The following is a 17,477-nucleotide window of genomic DNA, read 5'->3' on the forward strand; positions in this document are numbered from 1 at the left end:
ACTACAGGCTAGATACATGTAACTTCAACATGCTTTTTGCGTGGCAGAGATGACAGTGCACTGAGTACTGAAGGTGTTTGCAAACAATATGAAATGCACCAGAACTGGATTGATACTACAGGCTAGATATGTTTAACTTCAACATGCTTTTTTGCATGCCGGGAATGACAGCACAATGAGTAATGAAAGTGTTTGAGGAACAATATGAAATGCACCAGAACTGGATTTATACTACAGTCTATATACAGATCACTGCTCCTCACTGGCTACTGTAGCTGATTTAGGAACACTATTCAATTCAGGTATATGCAGGTATGAGCCTTGAAAAAGGCTTTAAATTTGTAGTAGCAAAAGATGAGTCCTTCAGAGACTGTGATTAGGATGTCCCCTTATATGCTGTTTTAGTGTATAGGAGCTCCTATAGGATTCTTGCATGAGGATTGAATCCTGTTCACACACATATAAGGTCTCTTTTTCTAATCTGTATATTTCTATCTTTATCTCTCTTTTTTTAATCTGCATCTCTCCATCTTCTCTATCTTTCTCTCTCCCTGTCACTCTCTGTCCAGCAGTTTTGGCACTCTGTATGCAGTGGGTGATGTCACTGCCCTCTTATCTGTGTAAAGATGCCCACCCTTCTTGCTGTGTCCTATTGGCCTTTGTGCTAATTGACACAGTAAGCATCAAATCACATGATATACCTGGGTTATCATGTGATATGATGATGTCCCCTATGTAATCTCACCAATCTCTGCCCACTATGCTTGTTCTGCCCACCAAAAAAACATGCTTGCACAGTATTTGGCGCTATTTACCGTCTCGCACGAATCGAACTGGTAAATGATCGAGTGTTTGCCGAGCCGCAAAAATCATTAAGTTCAGGTCGAATCGTGGTTCGCTGGATTTGGCTCGCTCATTTTTACTTACAAACACAACCAAACTGCAGTACTTAGCTAAGTTAAAGATAATATTACCCCAACAAGAGAGTTTAAATATAAACAATGGCAAGGATTATACAACTCCTTCAACATGTTCATTTGACAGTATTAATGGGGAAGTCTGGTTGAAAATTTTTTTTTAAATCAACTGGTGCAAGAAAGTTAAACAGATTTGTAAATGACTTCTATTTAAAAAATCTTAACCCTTCCAGTCCATCAGATGCTGTATACTACATATATACAACAGAGAAATTTGTGAAGTTCATTCAAGTCTGACAACAGTCCTCTCTGCTGACACCTCTGTTTGTGTCAGGAACTGTCCAGAGCAGGAGAGGTTTTGCTATGGGGTTTGTTTGTACTCTGGACAGTTCCTGACACGGACAACAGAAGTCTCAGCTGTTGTCAGACTGAAAAGAACTACACAATTTTCTCTGTAGTATGCAGCAGTTGCAGTACTGGAAGGGTTAAGATTTTAAAATAGAAGCAATTTACAAATTTGTTTAACTTTCTGGCACCAGTTGATACGAAAACATTTGTTTTCCACTTGTTTCCACCGGAGTTCCCCTTTAAACAAAAGATGTTGGTTGTTTCCAATCAGATGTGTGTAAAGTTTGGTTTAAGTACAAAATGGGAAGGTTATAAAATGAAAAACATGGGTAGATCTAGGAAGATGTCTCAGTATAAAAAAAAAACAATAATAAGTGCTAATGAAAATAGAAGATTGCTTCTTTGATTTCTAAAAAGGCCTCTAAAAAAAATGAAAAAAAGCAATCTGATTTGCACTGGACAACTGCGCCCTCTTCTTCTGCGCAGGTTGTGATAAATCTCCCCTAATGTTTGTGACAGAATTGTAAGAAATGAGCTGAATGAAATCGGATTCACACATAAAAATTTATAGAAACAGCACTAACTCTATGTTGAAGAAAACAAGGTTACTGTCAGCTAAAGAGAAGCCATCATGAAATGTAAAGGATTCAATTAAAACAATATTAATTGACAAATCACCAGTTTGCCTTGGCCAAATAGATGAAGGTGGAATTTGAGTTGCATGTCTTGTAAAGGACTGGGGAGATTACAACCATTTCTACTCAAGTCAGTACAGAAATGTGTATAGAAATGTTTAACAATCCTTAAATGTAATATAGATTTGGTGATGATAATAATGAAGATGGAAGTTTTTTCATGATGATAATGTATATCTACACAGAGCAAAGAATGTTAAAGGGGTTGGTGACCTTTAACATGTTTTTATTTCTTTTTTTCTAAAGCATTGCAGTAATTATAATAGATGATACATAGTCTTCTCTGTGGTCCCATTCTCAGAAGAAGAAGCATATGAAGAGACAAGTTACTGTGCCTCCTTCATTGAGCTTAAGCAAGGAGCACATTCGCAGTGGAGTAGGAATAGTAAGGTGTATGGTCTCGTTCTCCATAGGCAACCATGTATGGGCAAAATATCCATCTGACTGCATACAGGAACAGGGAACTGAGCTGGGCAGAGCTCCATGATAAGGGAGAACAGGGCCGTAGAGAAGGTTCTATGTATTAGTAAGTAATATATTGTACTCTCTGTAGTGCTTAAGCAAAAAAAGAAAACATGTTAAAGGAGGCCAACCTCTTTAAAGCTTTTCTTCTTGAAAGACATGCCAGGTCAATGAAATGGGCAGCAAAACATTTATTGTAAAAAAAATGTATAAACTTGGCCATGACATGGCGATAACATGCTAAACTAATCCATCAACCACTCTTTGAGAATGTTAAAAGCAGCATGATGTAGATTATTGTTAATTCTTAGTAAAGTCGTGGAGGGAAAAAATAAACTCTAAAAGTACAACTGCTTTTGTTGCCCTTAGCAACCAATCAGGGCTCATTTTACCGGAGCTTATGGAAGCCAAGCTCTGATTGGTTGCTCTAGACAATTTTACTATTCCCCCATATCTCAAATAATTCATACCTTCCTAAAAGGAGACGTAACAAAGTACTCATTGGGATTTTTGTTTGTTGATGATTTCATAATTGTTCTGCTATTGGATCTGTAATAACATACACCATTGATTACAGTGATTTTGTTTTATATGTTTGAGGTATTTCCATTCAAGTTGAAAATGTTCTTGTTATAGTGAAAAAAAACAGTAACAGGCTTTTTAATTTACATAACTTTTTAAGAGTTGCAAATCTTTAATTTTAACTTTGAGGGTTACAGCTCATGAAATATATATTGAAAACATCACATTTTTTTTCTCACTAAATATATTTCAAAAGGTTCTATTGGCATGACATTTTCAGCAGATGTTGGTAACAACCCAATAACTCATACATACAAAGAAATTAAAACAACATGATCAGAAATTAAGTTATGCGTAATGTTGTCAAGTGAAATCTTTCAGTAATAAAAAGCAATCCAGCCCCTTGTCAGTGCAAATTTATATCAGCTGGTTCAGTCCCAACCAAGTTGCCTAGGTGTCACACAAGACATACATATGGGTAAAAGCAAAAAGCTGTCTAATTGTGACCATGGCTTTGCATACAGGTGAATTTTTAAGCTTCTAAATATTCCAGTGAGCACTGGCTATAATACAGAAGTGAAAAGACAATCATTTCACCATTACTTACCTTGACCAAGTGCTCCTCGCAAGATTTCTGACAGTGAAAAGAATAACCAGAAGATTTTTCCAGGAGCCAAGAAGCACTTGTGCAGAGCTAAAAAAAAAAAAGACCTGGAATTAGCAGGTTCTGTTGCCTCAAAGAAAAAATAAAGTAATGCGCTCCGCTTCCATGGCCTGAATGCACGCTCACCAGGAAAGACTCCATTGCTGAATAAAAAGCATGTTAAAGGGGTTATCCAGGAAAACATTTTTTTTATATATCAACTGGCTCCAGAAAGTTTAACAGATTTGTAAATTACTTTTATTAAAAAATCTTAATCCTTTCAGTACTTATGAGCTTCTGAAGTTAAGGTTGTTCTATTCTGTCTTAAGTGCTCTCTGATGACATGTGTCTCGGGAACCTCCCAGTTTAGAAGCAAATCCCCATAGCAAACCTCTTCTAAACTGGGCAGTTCCTGAGACACGTGTTATCAGAGAGCACTTAGACAGAAAAGAACAACCATAACTTCAGAAGCTCATAAGTACTGAAAGGATTAAGATTTTTTAATAGAAGTAATTTACAAATCTGTTTAACTTTCTGGAGCCAGTTGATATATATATATAAAAAAACATTTTCCTGGATAACCCCTTTAAAGTTTGTTTACAGTTTCCTGCACTACATTAGGAAAAGCCAGTGAAACACTGCGATAATATAATGTGGTCAGATGAGAGCAAAATTGAACTGTTTGGATGCCATAATAAACACCATGATTGGAGGAGAAATAGCACTACACATTACCTTAATAACACCATGACAACAGTGAAGCTTGGAGGTGAGGACTAGAGCCCTGCGTGGGACTGTTTTTGTAATCCCTTTCCTGGTGAATTTCTGTCCATTCCCGCCCGCTCCCGCAGGGTGTTTTCTTCACTCCCGCCCGCTTCGGCAATAGCTTTGTCCAATCCCGCCCACTTCCACTAACATATGTGCCCAATCCCGCCTGCTCCCACTAACATTGTTCATTGCTATACACATGGAAATATGTGCAGAGCATTGCACCCTAGTATCTGTAGTAAAGAAACTAGGGTGCAATGCTCCACACTTACCCCATGTGAATAGCAGGGGTGTAGAAAGGCTGAATGGGGGAAGAGGGGTGACAAAGGGCTGAATGGGGGGAACAGGGGTGGGGAAACATGGGTGACCACAGGAGTGACAGAGGGGAGGGGAAAGTGACAGGGGGGACTGGGGTACCTGAAGCTGATCTGTGGTTCCGGAGCAGCATCACCGTGAGTCACAGGCATGCAGGCCGGGGCGGGAAATTTTTAAAAATATATTTTTTCTTTTGTCGGCAGTGCAGGATTGACGGGACCCGCAGGCATAGCGCCTGACTGCCTGCTCCCGCCCCACAGCAGCCTCCTGACTGCCCGCACGTCCCACGGGATCCCATTCGCAGTGAAGGGCTAGTGGGGACATCAGGGTGTGGGGCTGTGTTTCAGTAAATGGCAAACTTCACATAATTGAAGGAAGGATGAATGGACAAATTTCCCAATACATACTTGACAAACATCTGTTGCCATCTACCAGGATGATGAAGATGAAACGAGGGTGGACATTTCCACAAGACAACAATCCCAACAAAACAACCTCTCAACGGTTTGGAAGAAAGAAAATAAATCTGCAAAAATGGGCCAGCAAATAACATGATTCATAGGAGATGCCCACAGAACTTTCAAGATTTGAAGACTGTGTTGAAGACTGGGCCAAAATCACACCAGGGGAATGCATGTGACTAGTTCCTCCATACAGGAGGCATCTTGAAGCTGTCATTACAACAAAGGCTTTTGTGTATTAAATAAATATCAGTTAGCTTGCTCAATAATTTTTTCCTTTGTCATCTCACATTATTACACATAACTTTATTTTTGAGCTTATTTGTTTTGGTGTTTTGCTGTGTGGATTACTTGGTTTGTTACGAACATCTGGTAAAACTTTCATGTCAATAGCACCTTTAGAAATATATTTATTGAGAAAAATGGTAACATGTTCAAGACTAATTTCACTCGCTGTATTATGATTTCAATTGTACTGACACAATTATCTCTAAACTCTGGGTATGATTATTTAATAAATTAGAAAATTCTGAAAGCAAATTTAGGTAGAGAATAGGACAACGAAACCTAAAGAGAGATAACAAGCCAGGCAATGTTATCAGTATACCGAAGATGGGAGATCAGAAACGTAATCTGGAATAGAATTATTTTGTTTTACATTTTATCTGTCTTCCAGAAAGCTTTTTATATTAGTTTATGTAGTTATAGTATATTCCTATAAACCCCCACACATACAGCCCCAACAGCATCCATATAGAAGCCAGATCCTGGGCAGTGATTGTATTGTTGCCTATACAGTGCCGACACATATTTATTCTCAGATATATCTATACTGTGCGTTTTCATTACAGTTTCATGTGCTGAAAATATTTCTTTCAACTACTATGGGCTCTCACCTTAGCAGGAACTGGCTATTTCTACTTAAAATATTAACAGACATTAGCATCAGATGTAAACATCCAGCTGCCCAGTGCATACAGAGATGGCAGAGAGGCCAGTCACTACTGCAAGCTCTCAGTGGTATTTGTCTGGCTCTGAATTACATTATATATACTTGCATTATATTGCAGCATTGCAGAGTGCATATGGAAATTAATGGGTGTCTATTGATTTCTAAGGACATCTGAACTCCGTATAAGCTCCTATATAAGCTCTGTCTGCCTTGGGTTGTCTGAGCCTATTTTTAGTTTTTTTTGTCACATAATTTGCCTGTTAAGTCCATATTGTGTATTGGTGTTTTGTTTTTTTAACCAGGTTCTTTTAGTCTTATCCCACTTTTACACAGCAGTATTTTTGTCAGTATTGTGCATCAGTAAATGCAAGCCAAAAGTGATTGCAAAACACAGAAGTGGTAAATTTTTTTCCATTATACTTTTCTGTATGTAGGTCTGGGTTTAAAGGGGTTATTCAGGAATAGAAAAATACAGCTACTTTCTTTCAAAAACTTCTCCCGTCTGTCTCCAGGTTGGGTGTGGTTCTGTAGTTCAGTTCCATTAGAGGGAATGGAGCCAAGTTGTAAAACCACACCCAACCTGGAGACAGACGTGGAGCTGTTTTTGGAGGAAATTAGCTGTGTTTTTCTTTCCCTGGATAACCCTTTAAGCTGTTCTCCGATGTATAGGAGATGAAGCAGACTATATGTGAGACAGACTGCAGCTGTATCATATATATTTCCTGTGTCACTAATCTATCACTTAATGCACTTAGATGTAACTAATTTACTGCACTTAGATATAAAAACCATAAATGCCACCTGATCAATTAAAAAGTCATTGGCACAAGGCCCAGCAGCTGTTCTCCACCCATCCAGCACTCATGAGTGATGCATCTCCCCCTGTCTGTGTACAGGGAGAGACAAAGTGCAGGCTGACCAACGGGACCAGCTACAACGGCTAGTTACCCTGTCCTGGCGGTGTTTACAAACTATAATTTCTCTGAAACGCCAGGGCATATCACAGTGAATCATAGTGTGTTGGGATCGTGCTGCCTGCACCAGTTTTATACTACCCTTGGTTTGGACAGCATAAAACTGGTCTCAGGTTCGCTTTAACCTCTCTGAATTCATTATCTGTAAATATGTTCACATCGAACAGCTAGGACACAGTGGTAAATCTCATTGTGCAGATAGAGTTTTACCATTAAAGAAATTGGGCTGGTGCTTTGTCAGTGAGTTTCTCCTCTTTTTCACAAAGAATGCTAAAGTGAACTCATAATCCAGCTTATAGCAGGTGTTGGAACATTTGTTTTCAGGTATTACTGTGACAATGTAAATTAAGCAAAGTACACATATTTTATGTTTGTTCAGTGTAAAAATCTACAATAATATTGGTAAAAATGTATGTCATATTACTCCATATTATTTATTATGTTATCGGTGGCAGATAGTTTTTGTAATGTCTGTTTTTGTATTTTTCTGTCTTGGGGTCTGTTCAGACACTAGTTTTTATGTCTGAGCAGTTTCTGTGCTAATTCTTCCCAGGGTTTGAAGAGTTAATGCTCTCACCTTATTGCATCTCAGGTGTGGCTTTAAAAGCCGAGCTCTATTGGAACTCTGGGCTGGTGATTAGTCCTTACTCTAACTATGACTGTTTTAGTCTATCTGTTTATGTCTGAGTTTTAACCATGGTTGATGCCTGTTTATGATAGATTTTAGTCTGCTTTGTTTTTAGTACATCTGGCAGTTTTTAGGATTTTGGATATCCGTTCTGCTTTAATCTTATCTTAGTCTGTGTTCACACTGTGAATCTTGCTTGTACCCGTGCTCTGTATTTAGTATTCCTGTTTAGAGTCCTGATCTGTATTCTTCCATGTTATGGAGTTTGATTTTGTAATATTCCTGTTTGTTATCCTGATCCGTATTCCTCCATGTTCTGAAGTTGAGTATTGTGGTTCCTGTATTCCTCCGTGTTATGGAGTTTAGCTTTTTCTTGTATCCGTTTTTAGAGTTTATAATTGCTGACCTTAAGTGTTTTTAGTACATGCACTGATCATAGTATACAAAATTACTGATCTTGAGTGTCCTCTGTACATAACCATTGGTCTATAGTGTCCTCTGTACTTTATCACTGATCTGTGTCCTCTGAACTAGTATCTGTTTATGTTTAGTGTGTTTTATGTTTCTGTGTCCAGTGGGAACAGTGTTCTATGTTTCCTAATCTGTTTAGTGTTTGACATTCAGTTCATCTGTTTATCCCTTGCATCTCCTGGTTTCTGCTGTATACTTATTCCATATGTAGTCTTGTTCATTTATTTATATTTGCTGTTTATCCTGATTCTGTTTTTTGGACTGTTAGTATGGTATATCCTGCTTGTCGTGGTTTTTGATCTGCCGTTTAGGGCGGATGGGCAAGTAGGCAGGGAGACTGTTTCTAGGGACAGCTTAGGGCACTCTACCTGTATAATCCCATCGGTCATGACAGTTTTCATGCAGAAAAGAAACTGCAGCGGATTGCTTAAAACAGTCACATGATTTTAATTTACAACTATTTCTTATTTTATTAAAATACATAAAAACATAATGCAGTTTTTATGTAAAGCTCTCTTGAACACTTTTTTACTGGCTGAAACATGCACATGCACTGACATTTGTCATTACACCATGTTTTGCTACACTTTATGTGGAGAAAACAATGTATTGCTAGAACATTTTGATTATATACTGTATTGACATCCGTAACTAAGTACAAATAAGTAAAAAAGCACAAAAAATGGTACATGCCTCTTTAACCTCTTCAGGACGCAGGGCATATGCATACGCCCTGCATCCTGAGTGCTTAAGGATGCAGGGCGTATCCATACGCCCGTGGGAATTCCGGTCCCCACCGCACGGGTGCCACCTCACGATCTCGTGATTGATCGATCGGAACTACCGACCAATCACGGACCTGCTGGGTGGCGATCGGGACGGAAAACATGGCGGCGATCGGGGCCGGCGGGGGTCTCCTACCTTGCCCTGGTCCGGTGGGGGTCCCCTCAGGATCGGTGGCGGTGGACCCGGCGGCAGGAGCGGTGGCAGCAGCGGTGATGGTCCCGGCGGTGCAGGCAGCAGGAAACAGCAGGAGGTGAGGCCTGTTCACCTCCTGCTGTTGCTTAGCAACAACTCGCAGCATGCACAGCCAAAGGGCATGCTGGCAGTTGTAGTTTTGCAACAGCTGGAGTTCCAACTACAACTCCCAGCATGCCCTTTGGTAGTCTGTGCATGCTGGGGGTTGTAGTTATGCAACAACTGGAGGCACATTTTTTCTATGAAAAACTACAACTCCCAACATGCACAGACTACCAAAGGGCATGCTGTAAGTTGTAGCAGTGTGCCTCCAGCTGTTGCAAAACTACAACTCATAGCATGCCCTTCAACTGTCAATGCATGCTTATTGTTTCAGCTGGAGACACATTGGTTGTGAAACCATGTTTGTTACCTAACTCAGTGTTTTGCAACCAGTGTGCCTCCTGCTGTTGCAAAACTACAACTCCCAGCGTGCACTGAGAGACTGTACATGCTGGGAGTTCTAGTTTTGCAACAGCTGGAGGCACACTGGTTGCGAAACACTGAGTTAAGTAACAAATTCTGAGTTTCGCAACCAATGTGACTCCAGCTGTTGCATAACTACAACTCCCAGCATGTATGGTCTGTCAGTACATCAGTACATGCTGGGAGTTGTAGTTTTGCAACAGCTGGAGGTTTGCCCCCCCCCCCCCCTAGTTACAAATTTTGGGGGGCTTTTTCTCCTTTTACCCCTTATGAAAAGGTAAAGTTGGGGTCTACACCAGCATGTTAGTGTAAAAAAAATAATAATTTGTACACTAACATGCTGGTGAATACCAAAGTCCTAAAAAAATGCACCATACACTCCCATGTGCCCCAATGACACCCATAGGGGAGTGTGTACTAATCCTGTCAACATGCTGGTGTTGCCCCATACTTTTAATTTTCACAAGCGGTAAAAGGAAAAAAAGTTTGTAACGCAATTTCTCCTAAGTACAGAACTACCCCATATGTGGGTGTAAAGTGCTCTGCGGGCGCACGACAAGGCTCAGGAGCGAGAGCGTGCCATGTACATTTGAGGTCTAAATTGGTGATTTGCACAGGGGTGGCTGATTTTACAGCGGTTCTGACATAAACGCAAAACAATAAATACCTAGATGTGACCCCATTTTGGAAACTACACCCCTCTAGGAATGTAACAAGGGGTATAGTGAGCCTTAACACCCCACAGGTGTTTGACAAATTTTCGTTAAAGTTGGATGTGAAAATGAAAAAACGTTTTCACTAAAATGCTGGTGTTACCCTACATTTTTCATTTTCACAAGGGAGAATAGGAAAAAAGCCCCTCAAAATTTGTAGCCCCATTTCTTCTGAGTAAGAACATACCCCATATGTGGGTATAAAGTGCTCTGCGGGTGCACTACAATGCTCAGAAGAGAAGGAGCGCCATTGTGCTTTTGGCAAGAGAATGTGTCCGAAATTGAAAGCCATGTGTGTTTACAAAGACCCCATAGTCCCAGAACAGTGCACCCCCCCCCACATGTGACCCCATTTTGGAAACTACACCCCTCACTGAATGTAATAAGGGAGCATTTACACCCCCCAGGTGTCTGACAGATTTTTGGAACAGTTGTCTGTGAAAATGAAAAATTACATTTTTCATTTCAACAGCCCACTGTTCCAATGATCTGTCAAATGCCAGTGGGGTGTAAATACTCACTGCACCCCTTATTAAATTCTGTGAGGGGTGTAGTTTCCAAAATGTGCTCACATGTGGGGGGTCCACTGTTCTGGCACCATGGGGGGATTTGTAAACCCACATGGCCTCCCACTTCTATTCCAACCAAATTTTCTCACCAAAATCTCAATGGCGCTCCTTCTCTTCTGAGCATTTTAGTTCACCCGCAGAGCACTTTACATCCACATATGGTGTATTTCCATACTCAGAAGAAATGGGGTTACAAATTGTGGGAGGCTTTTTCTCCAATTACCCCTTGTGAAAATGAAAAATTTGGGGTAACACCAGCATTTTAGTGAAAAAATCTAATTTTTAATTTTCACGTCCAACTTTAGCGGAAATTTGTCAAGCACCTGTGGGGTGTTAAAGGCTCACTATACCCCTTGTGACATTCCTTGAGGGGTGTAGTTTCCAAAATAGTATGCCTTGTGTTTTTTTTTTTTTTGCTGTTCTGGCACCATAGGGGCTTCCTAAATGCGACATGCCCCCCAAAAACCATTTCAGCAAAATTTACTTTCCAAAAGTGACTCCTCCTCTTCTGAGCATTGTAGTTCGCCCACAGTGCAGTTGACATACACACATGGGGTATTTCCATACTCAGAAGAGATGGGGTTACAAATTTTGGGGGGCATTTTCTCCTATAACCCCTTGTAAAAATGTAAAATTTGGGGGAAAACCAGCAGTTTAATGAAAAAAATATTCATTTACACATCTGACTTTAACGAAAAGTCGTCAAACACCTGTGGTGTGCTTAGGCTCAACGGACCCCTTGTTACGTTCCTTGAGGGGTGTAGTTTCCAAAATAGTATGCCATGTTGTTGTTTTTTTTTTTTTTTTGCTGTTCTGGCACCATAGGGGCTTCCTAAATGTTACATGTCCCCCAAAAGCCATTTCAGAAAAACTCACTCTCCAAAATCCCATTTATCACTCCTTCCCTTCTGAGCCTTGTAGTGCACCCACAGACCACTTGACATCCACATATGAGGTATTTCCTTACTCAAGAGAAATTGGGTTACAAGTTTTGGGGGGCTTTTTCTCCTTTTATCCCTTGTAAAATTTCAAAATCTGGGTCTACAAGTGTAAGTATACGGTAATTCTCTCCAAACCCCAGGGCCATAGCCTGGGGTACAAAACACCTCTATTAATTCCCCCCCCCCCCCCCAAAAAAAAAGTGTATTAAAATATAACTTTTATTGTATTTGTTTAAGATCAAATAAACCCAGTAGGTGACATTGAAATATGAGTGCCAGGTGGGATTGTATCAGTATGTACTGAGCAATTAGCTCTTTATATCTGGGGTACTGCAGACACCCAATATCCCAACCGAGGCACTAAATTAAAAACACAAGATTGCCGACTCTACACACTGCCTCTTGAGAACGCCGTGGAGACGGCGAAACATGTAGAGGCGGCAATCTTGTGTTTTTAATTTAGTGCCTCGGTTGGGATATTGGGTGTCTGCAGTACCCCAGATATAAAGAGCTAATTGCTCAGTACATACTGTTACAATCCCACCTGGCACTCATATTTTAATGTCACCTGCTGGGTTTATTTGATCTTAAACAAATACAATAAAAGTTATATTTTAATAAACTTTTTTTGGGGGGGAAATTAATAGAGGTGTTTTGTACCCCGGGCTACGGCCCTGGGGTTTGGAGAGAATTATAGTGTTTTGGCCTCTCTATTTCCCTCTGGGTCATTTTGTGAGTTTTCTACAAGTGTAAGTGAGTGTAAAAAAATGAAAATTTTGAATTTTCTCCTTCACCTTGCTGGTATTACTGTGAAACGCCTAAAGGGTTACCACACTTTCTGAATGTCATTTAGAATATTTTGGGGGTTCTGTTTCTATAATGGGGTAATTTATGGGGTATTTCTAATATGAAGACCCCTCAAATCAGATTCAAAACTGAACTGTTCCCTGAAAAATTCTGATTTTGAAAATTTTGTGAAAAATTGGAAAATCACTGCTGAACTTTGAAGCCCTCTGGTGTCTTCCAAAAGTAAAAATATGTCAACTTTATGATGCAAACATAAAGTAGACATATTGTATTTGTGAATCAAAATATAATTTATTTGGAATATCCATTTTCAAAGTTAGAAAAATGCTAAATTTTCATGACATTTTGGGATTTTTCAACAAGAAAGGATGCAAGTAATAACGAAAATTTACAACTGTGTTAAAGTAGAATATGTCATGAAAAAACAATCTCGGAATCAGAATAATTGGTAAAAGCATCCCAGAGTTATTAATGCATAAAGTGACAGGGCTCAGTCCTTAAGGTGAAAAAGGGATGAGTCCTTAAGGGGTTAAAATAAATGGAATCTTGCAATCTATAGCTTGTTTTTCTTTCATTTACATTGTTATTTTAATGATGATAAATATTAGAGATGAGCGAACTTCCAGTAATTCGATTCGTCACAAACTTCTCCACTCGGCGTTTGCGGACTTTAGCCTACATAAATGAGTTCTGCTTTCAGGTGCTCCGGTGGGCTGGAAAAGGTGCATACAGTCCTAGGAGAGAGTCTCCAGCCCACCGTAGAACCTGAAAGCTGAACTAATTTATGCAGGCTAAAGTCATCAACTGCCGAGCTGAGAAGTTCATGATGAATTGAATTACTGGAAGTTCGCTCATTTCTAATGAATATATTAATACAAATTATAATAATGACCTCCATTTATTATATTCGAATACAGAGGTGTGTGTATGCCACTCACTGTTTAATGATTATTAATATTAGACTAGGTTCCCACACAGGTCTTTTTCTGGCATTATTTGGAAGACTGCCACTGCAGTTTTTGAGCCAAATCCAGAAGTGCATTCAAAAGGATTGGGAAATATAAGAGAAGGACTTCTACTTCTCTTTTCTACAGGATCTACTTCTGACTTTGGCTCAAACACCTGAAAAAAACTTGTGTGGAAACCTAGCCTTACAATAGTAGTGTTTGTGGGTTACATTACAGACTCTTCACAGCGTGCTATAGGACAACTGTTAATACTTTTGATTCTCCCCACTCAGGATGAATTTCACCCATTTATTGAAGCCCTGCTTCCTCATGTACGAGCTTTTGCCTACACCTGGTTCAATCTTCAGGCACGAAAAAGAAAATATTTCAAGAAACATGAGAAAAAAATGACTAAAGAAGAGGAGAGAGGTGTAAAGGATGAACTATTGAATGAGAAAGCTGAGGTTAAGCAGAAATGGGCATCACGTCTTTTAGCAAAGCTACGCAAAGATATCAGGCCAGAGTTTCGGGAGGACTTTGTGTTGTCTATTACTGGAAAGAAGGCAGCCAGCTGTGTTCTCTCAAACCCAGACCAGAAGGGCAAGATGAGGCGAATAGATTGCCTACGACAGGCAGATAAGGTGTGGAGATTGGATCTTGTCATGGTGATTCTTTTCAAAGGCATTCCATTGGAGAGCACGGATGGAGAGAGACTGATAAAGGCAGCTCATTGCTCAAACCCCCAGTTGTGTGTGCAACCACACCACATTAGTGTATCTGTAAAAGAACTAGACCTGTACTTGGCTTACTTCATTCGAGAGAGAGGTAAGACAATGTAATGGTGCTCATGCTGTTTTTCAACCATGTTTCTATAATGCAAATTGTATACTATGATGAATGCCCTCTATATCAGTATTATCTCCCCCTAAGTCTCTTTATTGAAGTGCAGTTGATATTGTGTACCTTTTGCAGGCACATCTTAAAGGTGTTGTCCAAGTTTGAAAAAGAAGATCAGCTTTTTTTCTCCTCAGACGCGGCAGCACTTGTCCATGGGCCATGTATAGTATCGCAGCTCAGGACTGTATATAACCCTTTGATGGAGTTGTCTAGGATTTTTTTTATTAAGCTCTCTTGAGGAAATTGAGGCCTTTGCAATAAGATGTTCTATAGATACTACAGGGGCCTACAGTGCAACTACAGTGTTTAAATGGACACCAACCATGCCTGACAGACATTTTTGGGTATAATAGGGTCTGCCGGGTTTCCCTTGTTTTCACAAAATAGGGATGCATGCTGCACTGTCTTGTCTGGAGGCTTGAAGTAATCTGTGGAACCAACACAGATGTGAATACAGCCTAAGATCCATTTAAGTTGTGGGACTATAATGCTGTGGGCTTTGTTTGCATTCCTCTCAGCCTTCACTTTAGATAAGCAATGCCAGGAGGATGCATTTATATATGAGAGGTTGGTGCTATATACAATATGCCTGACTTCATATTTGCCTAGATCATGCCTGCTTCAATAAACAGTATAACAAAACTCTTACTTCCTATTTTAAGGTCTCCTGGTATTGATCATTTACTTAGTTTTGTTGGCAGACGGGCTGTGAACAGGTATGGTGTTTGGTTCTGGAGTGGACTTGCTTAGGGTATAATTTAAGGACATCATTTCCTAAACCTCATTTTTTATGTTATGATTCTTTCTCTACATTATGGTATGTTTAGAAAAATCTGTTGTAGATTTGGAAAATAATCTGCAGCAGAAATCCAGGGATTTACAGTTCGATATGCTGCAGTTTTGGACGTGGATTAGCCATATTCAGATGGGCTAATTTATGTATGTGTGCCCTCTGAACTACAGCATGGATTCAATGAGACTTGTATTTACCGTAATTTGGATTTAGCCATGGAATCCATGTCATACATATTGTGAATAGTGTTGAGCAGCATAGGCCATATTCGAATTCGCGAATATTCGCGAATATATGGACGAATATTCGTCATATATTCGCGAATATTCGCATATTTGTAATATCCTTGTTTTATTTTCGCATGCGCAAAAAAAATCGCATATGCGAAAGTTTGCATAAAAATTAACATAAACGGAAATTTGCATATGCGAAAATTTAGCATATGCTAATTTTCGCATATGCGTAAATTCGCACGCCCGTTTCACACAGTACTATTAGAGCCTTCTTTACACCACACAAGCTGGAAGGAGAGAGGGATGATCACTGTGATGTGTACTGTGAAAAAATAAAAAATAAAACGAATATTCGTAATTACGAATTTATAGTGCTATATTCGCGAATATTCGCGAATTTGCGAATATGCTATATTCGCGAATAAAATTCGCTTTGCGAATATTCGCGAGCAACACTAATTGTGAATTGGGAACATACCCAAATAAAAATCTGACAGCTTCAAGGTAACTTGAGTGTTATATTCAGATGTCAAACAGAAGAACAATGAAATATGTATTATTGTTTTTGAGTTCATAAATGTACTCATGTCAGTCTTGGAGAGCCCTTCACTGGGTGATAGTCAAGCAGTCAGTTGTGGAACAAATCTCAAATATGGTCATAGAAAAAAAGCTTCATTTACAGGTCATCACAGCTTTGTCGCCATTATCTGCCATTTGCTCACTTTGCAAACAGGATATAAGAGTAACTGGTGGCTTGTGCTTACCTATACCTCATACTATTCTGATTGTCAACAAAGTAGGGGAACTTTAGCTTGGTGCCAATATTGGATGTAATTCCAATGAAGTGATTGGTGTAGGTCTTAAAGATCTTTGCAGTCTTGAAGAGCATCTGCACGCCATTACCCATCAGGTTCTTACCAATAATTTTCTTATTTTCTTACCAGATGACACCTGCCTTTCTGTAATGGTATTTGGATGGCTAGAAAAAGGCTTTGCATAGGGGATTGTGCTTGGCTAGTATTTTAGAGGTCTCAACCATACTAGGCAAGTTCTCTTTGACATTGTTTTTGTGAGCACTCCCATGCTTCATACTGTTTATAGCCAGGACAAATTAGTCTTCTCTACCTCTCACTGGTTCCCAGGTGTAGAACTGCATGCAGGTCTCTAACCAGACCGTGTTGAGGAGCCTAAACTGTATGGAGGTGCTAAAGATGCTGAAGGTGAGTAGATAAGGGAACTATGCTCCATTCCCATAGGCTTGAATCATTACACCCCGTGCAAATGCCTGGGGAGGTCCTGAGATCCCCCCATGTCGGCCACAAATTGCCGATCAATTCAGATTGGCGTTTTGAGGAAATTCCGGGCTGATCGGGTCTCTGATGACCCGATAGCCTGAAAAATAGAGATGATCGGAGCTGTCAGACACAGCTCCGACCATCCTGAAGGATAGGAGTGAGGTGGCAGAGTAGCCACCTCCTCCTATCCCTTGCGATTGGCCGATCAGGACTGACCAGCGAATGGCAGGGCAGGGGTGGGGGGGTGAAAGTTAATTTCTCCCGCTCTGCCCGCCCCTGGATGAGCAGGGGGAAGATGGTGGCGATGGTGCGGGGGCCGTGGATGCGGCGGGGACCGGCAGCATTTTCCTGCGATCACGGCGCGGTGACCAGGGACCGGCGACAGGAAAGTGCATGCAGTGGCTGCGGCGGTGTTTTGTGCGGTAATAACACAATTATGAATTATGGTCCCAAAAATATTAATTATGAAAAATAAAAAAAAATTGAGAATTATAAAAAAATTGCTAAATTATGACCTGGTGAATTGTAGACAATCAATACAGTCTGAGTCCGACTATTTACTCAGATATCAATATCTAAAGAGGCAACAAGCATTCTTCTCCCAGATTGGTACTTGATTAGGAGAACTTTAGAATTGTGGCCTACTTAGATTATACACAAAATGGCTAACATCATGCTATTAA

General features: G+C 40.0%; 1 protein-coding gene across 3 annotated transcripts in view; it reads left to right on the forward strand.

Annotated features, from left to right (window-relative positions):
* The window catches only part of NFIC (nuclear factor I C), a 293,718-nt gene that overhangs the window by 71,031 nt on the left and 205,210 nt on the right, over positions 1 to 17,477 (forward strand). For all 3 annotated transcript variants that reach the window (XM_056572735.1, XM_056572744.1, XM_056572724.1), the window contains one exon: positions 13,870 to 14,401. In XM_056572735.1, the coding sequence (XP_056428710.1) occupies positions 13,870 to 14,401 (532 nt within the window). The remainder of the gene's footprint in view (positions 1 to 13,869; positions 14,402 to 17,477) is intronic.

This window comes from Hyla sarda, chromosome 1 (assembly GCF_029499605.1).
Source record: "Hyla sarda isolate aHylSar1 chromosome 1, aHylSar1.hap1, whole genome shotgun sequence".
Lineage (NCBI taxonomy): Eukaryota > Metazoa > Chordata > Amphibia > Anura > Hylidae > Hyla > Hyla sarda.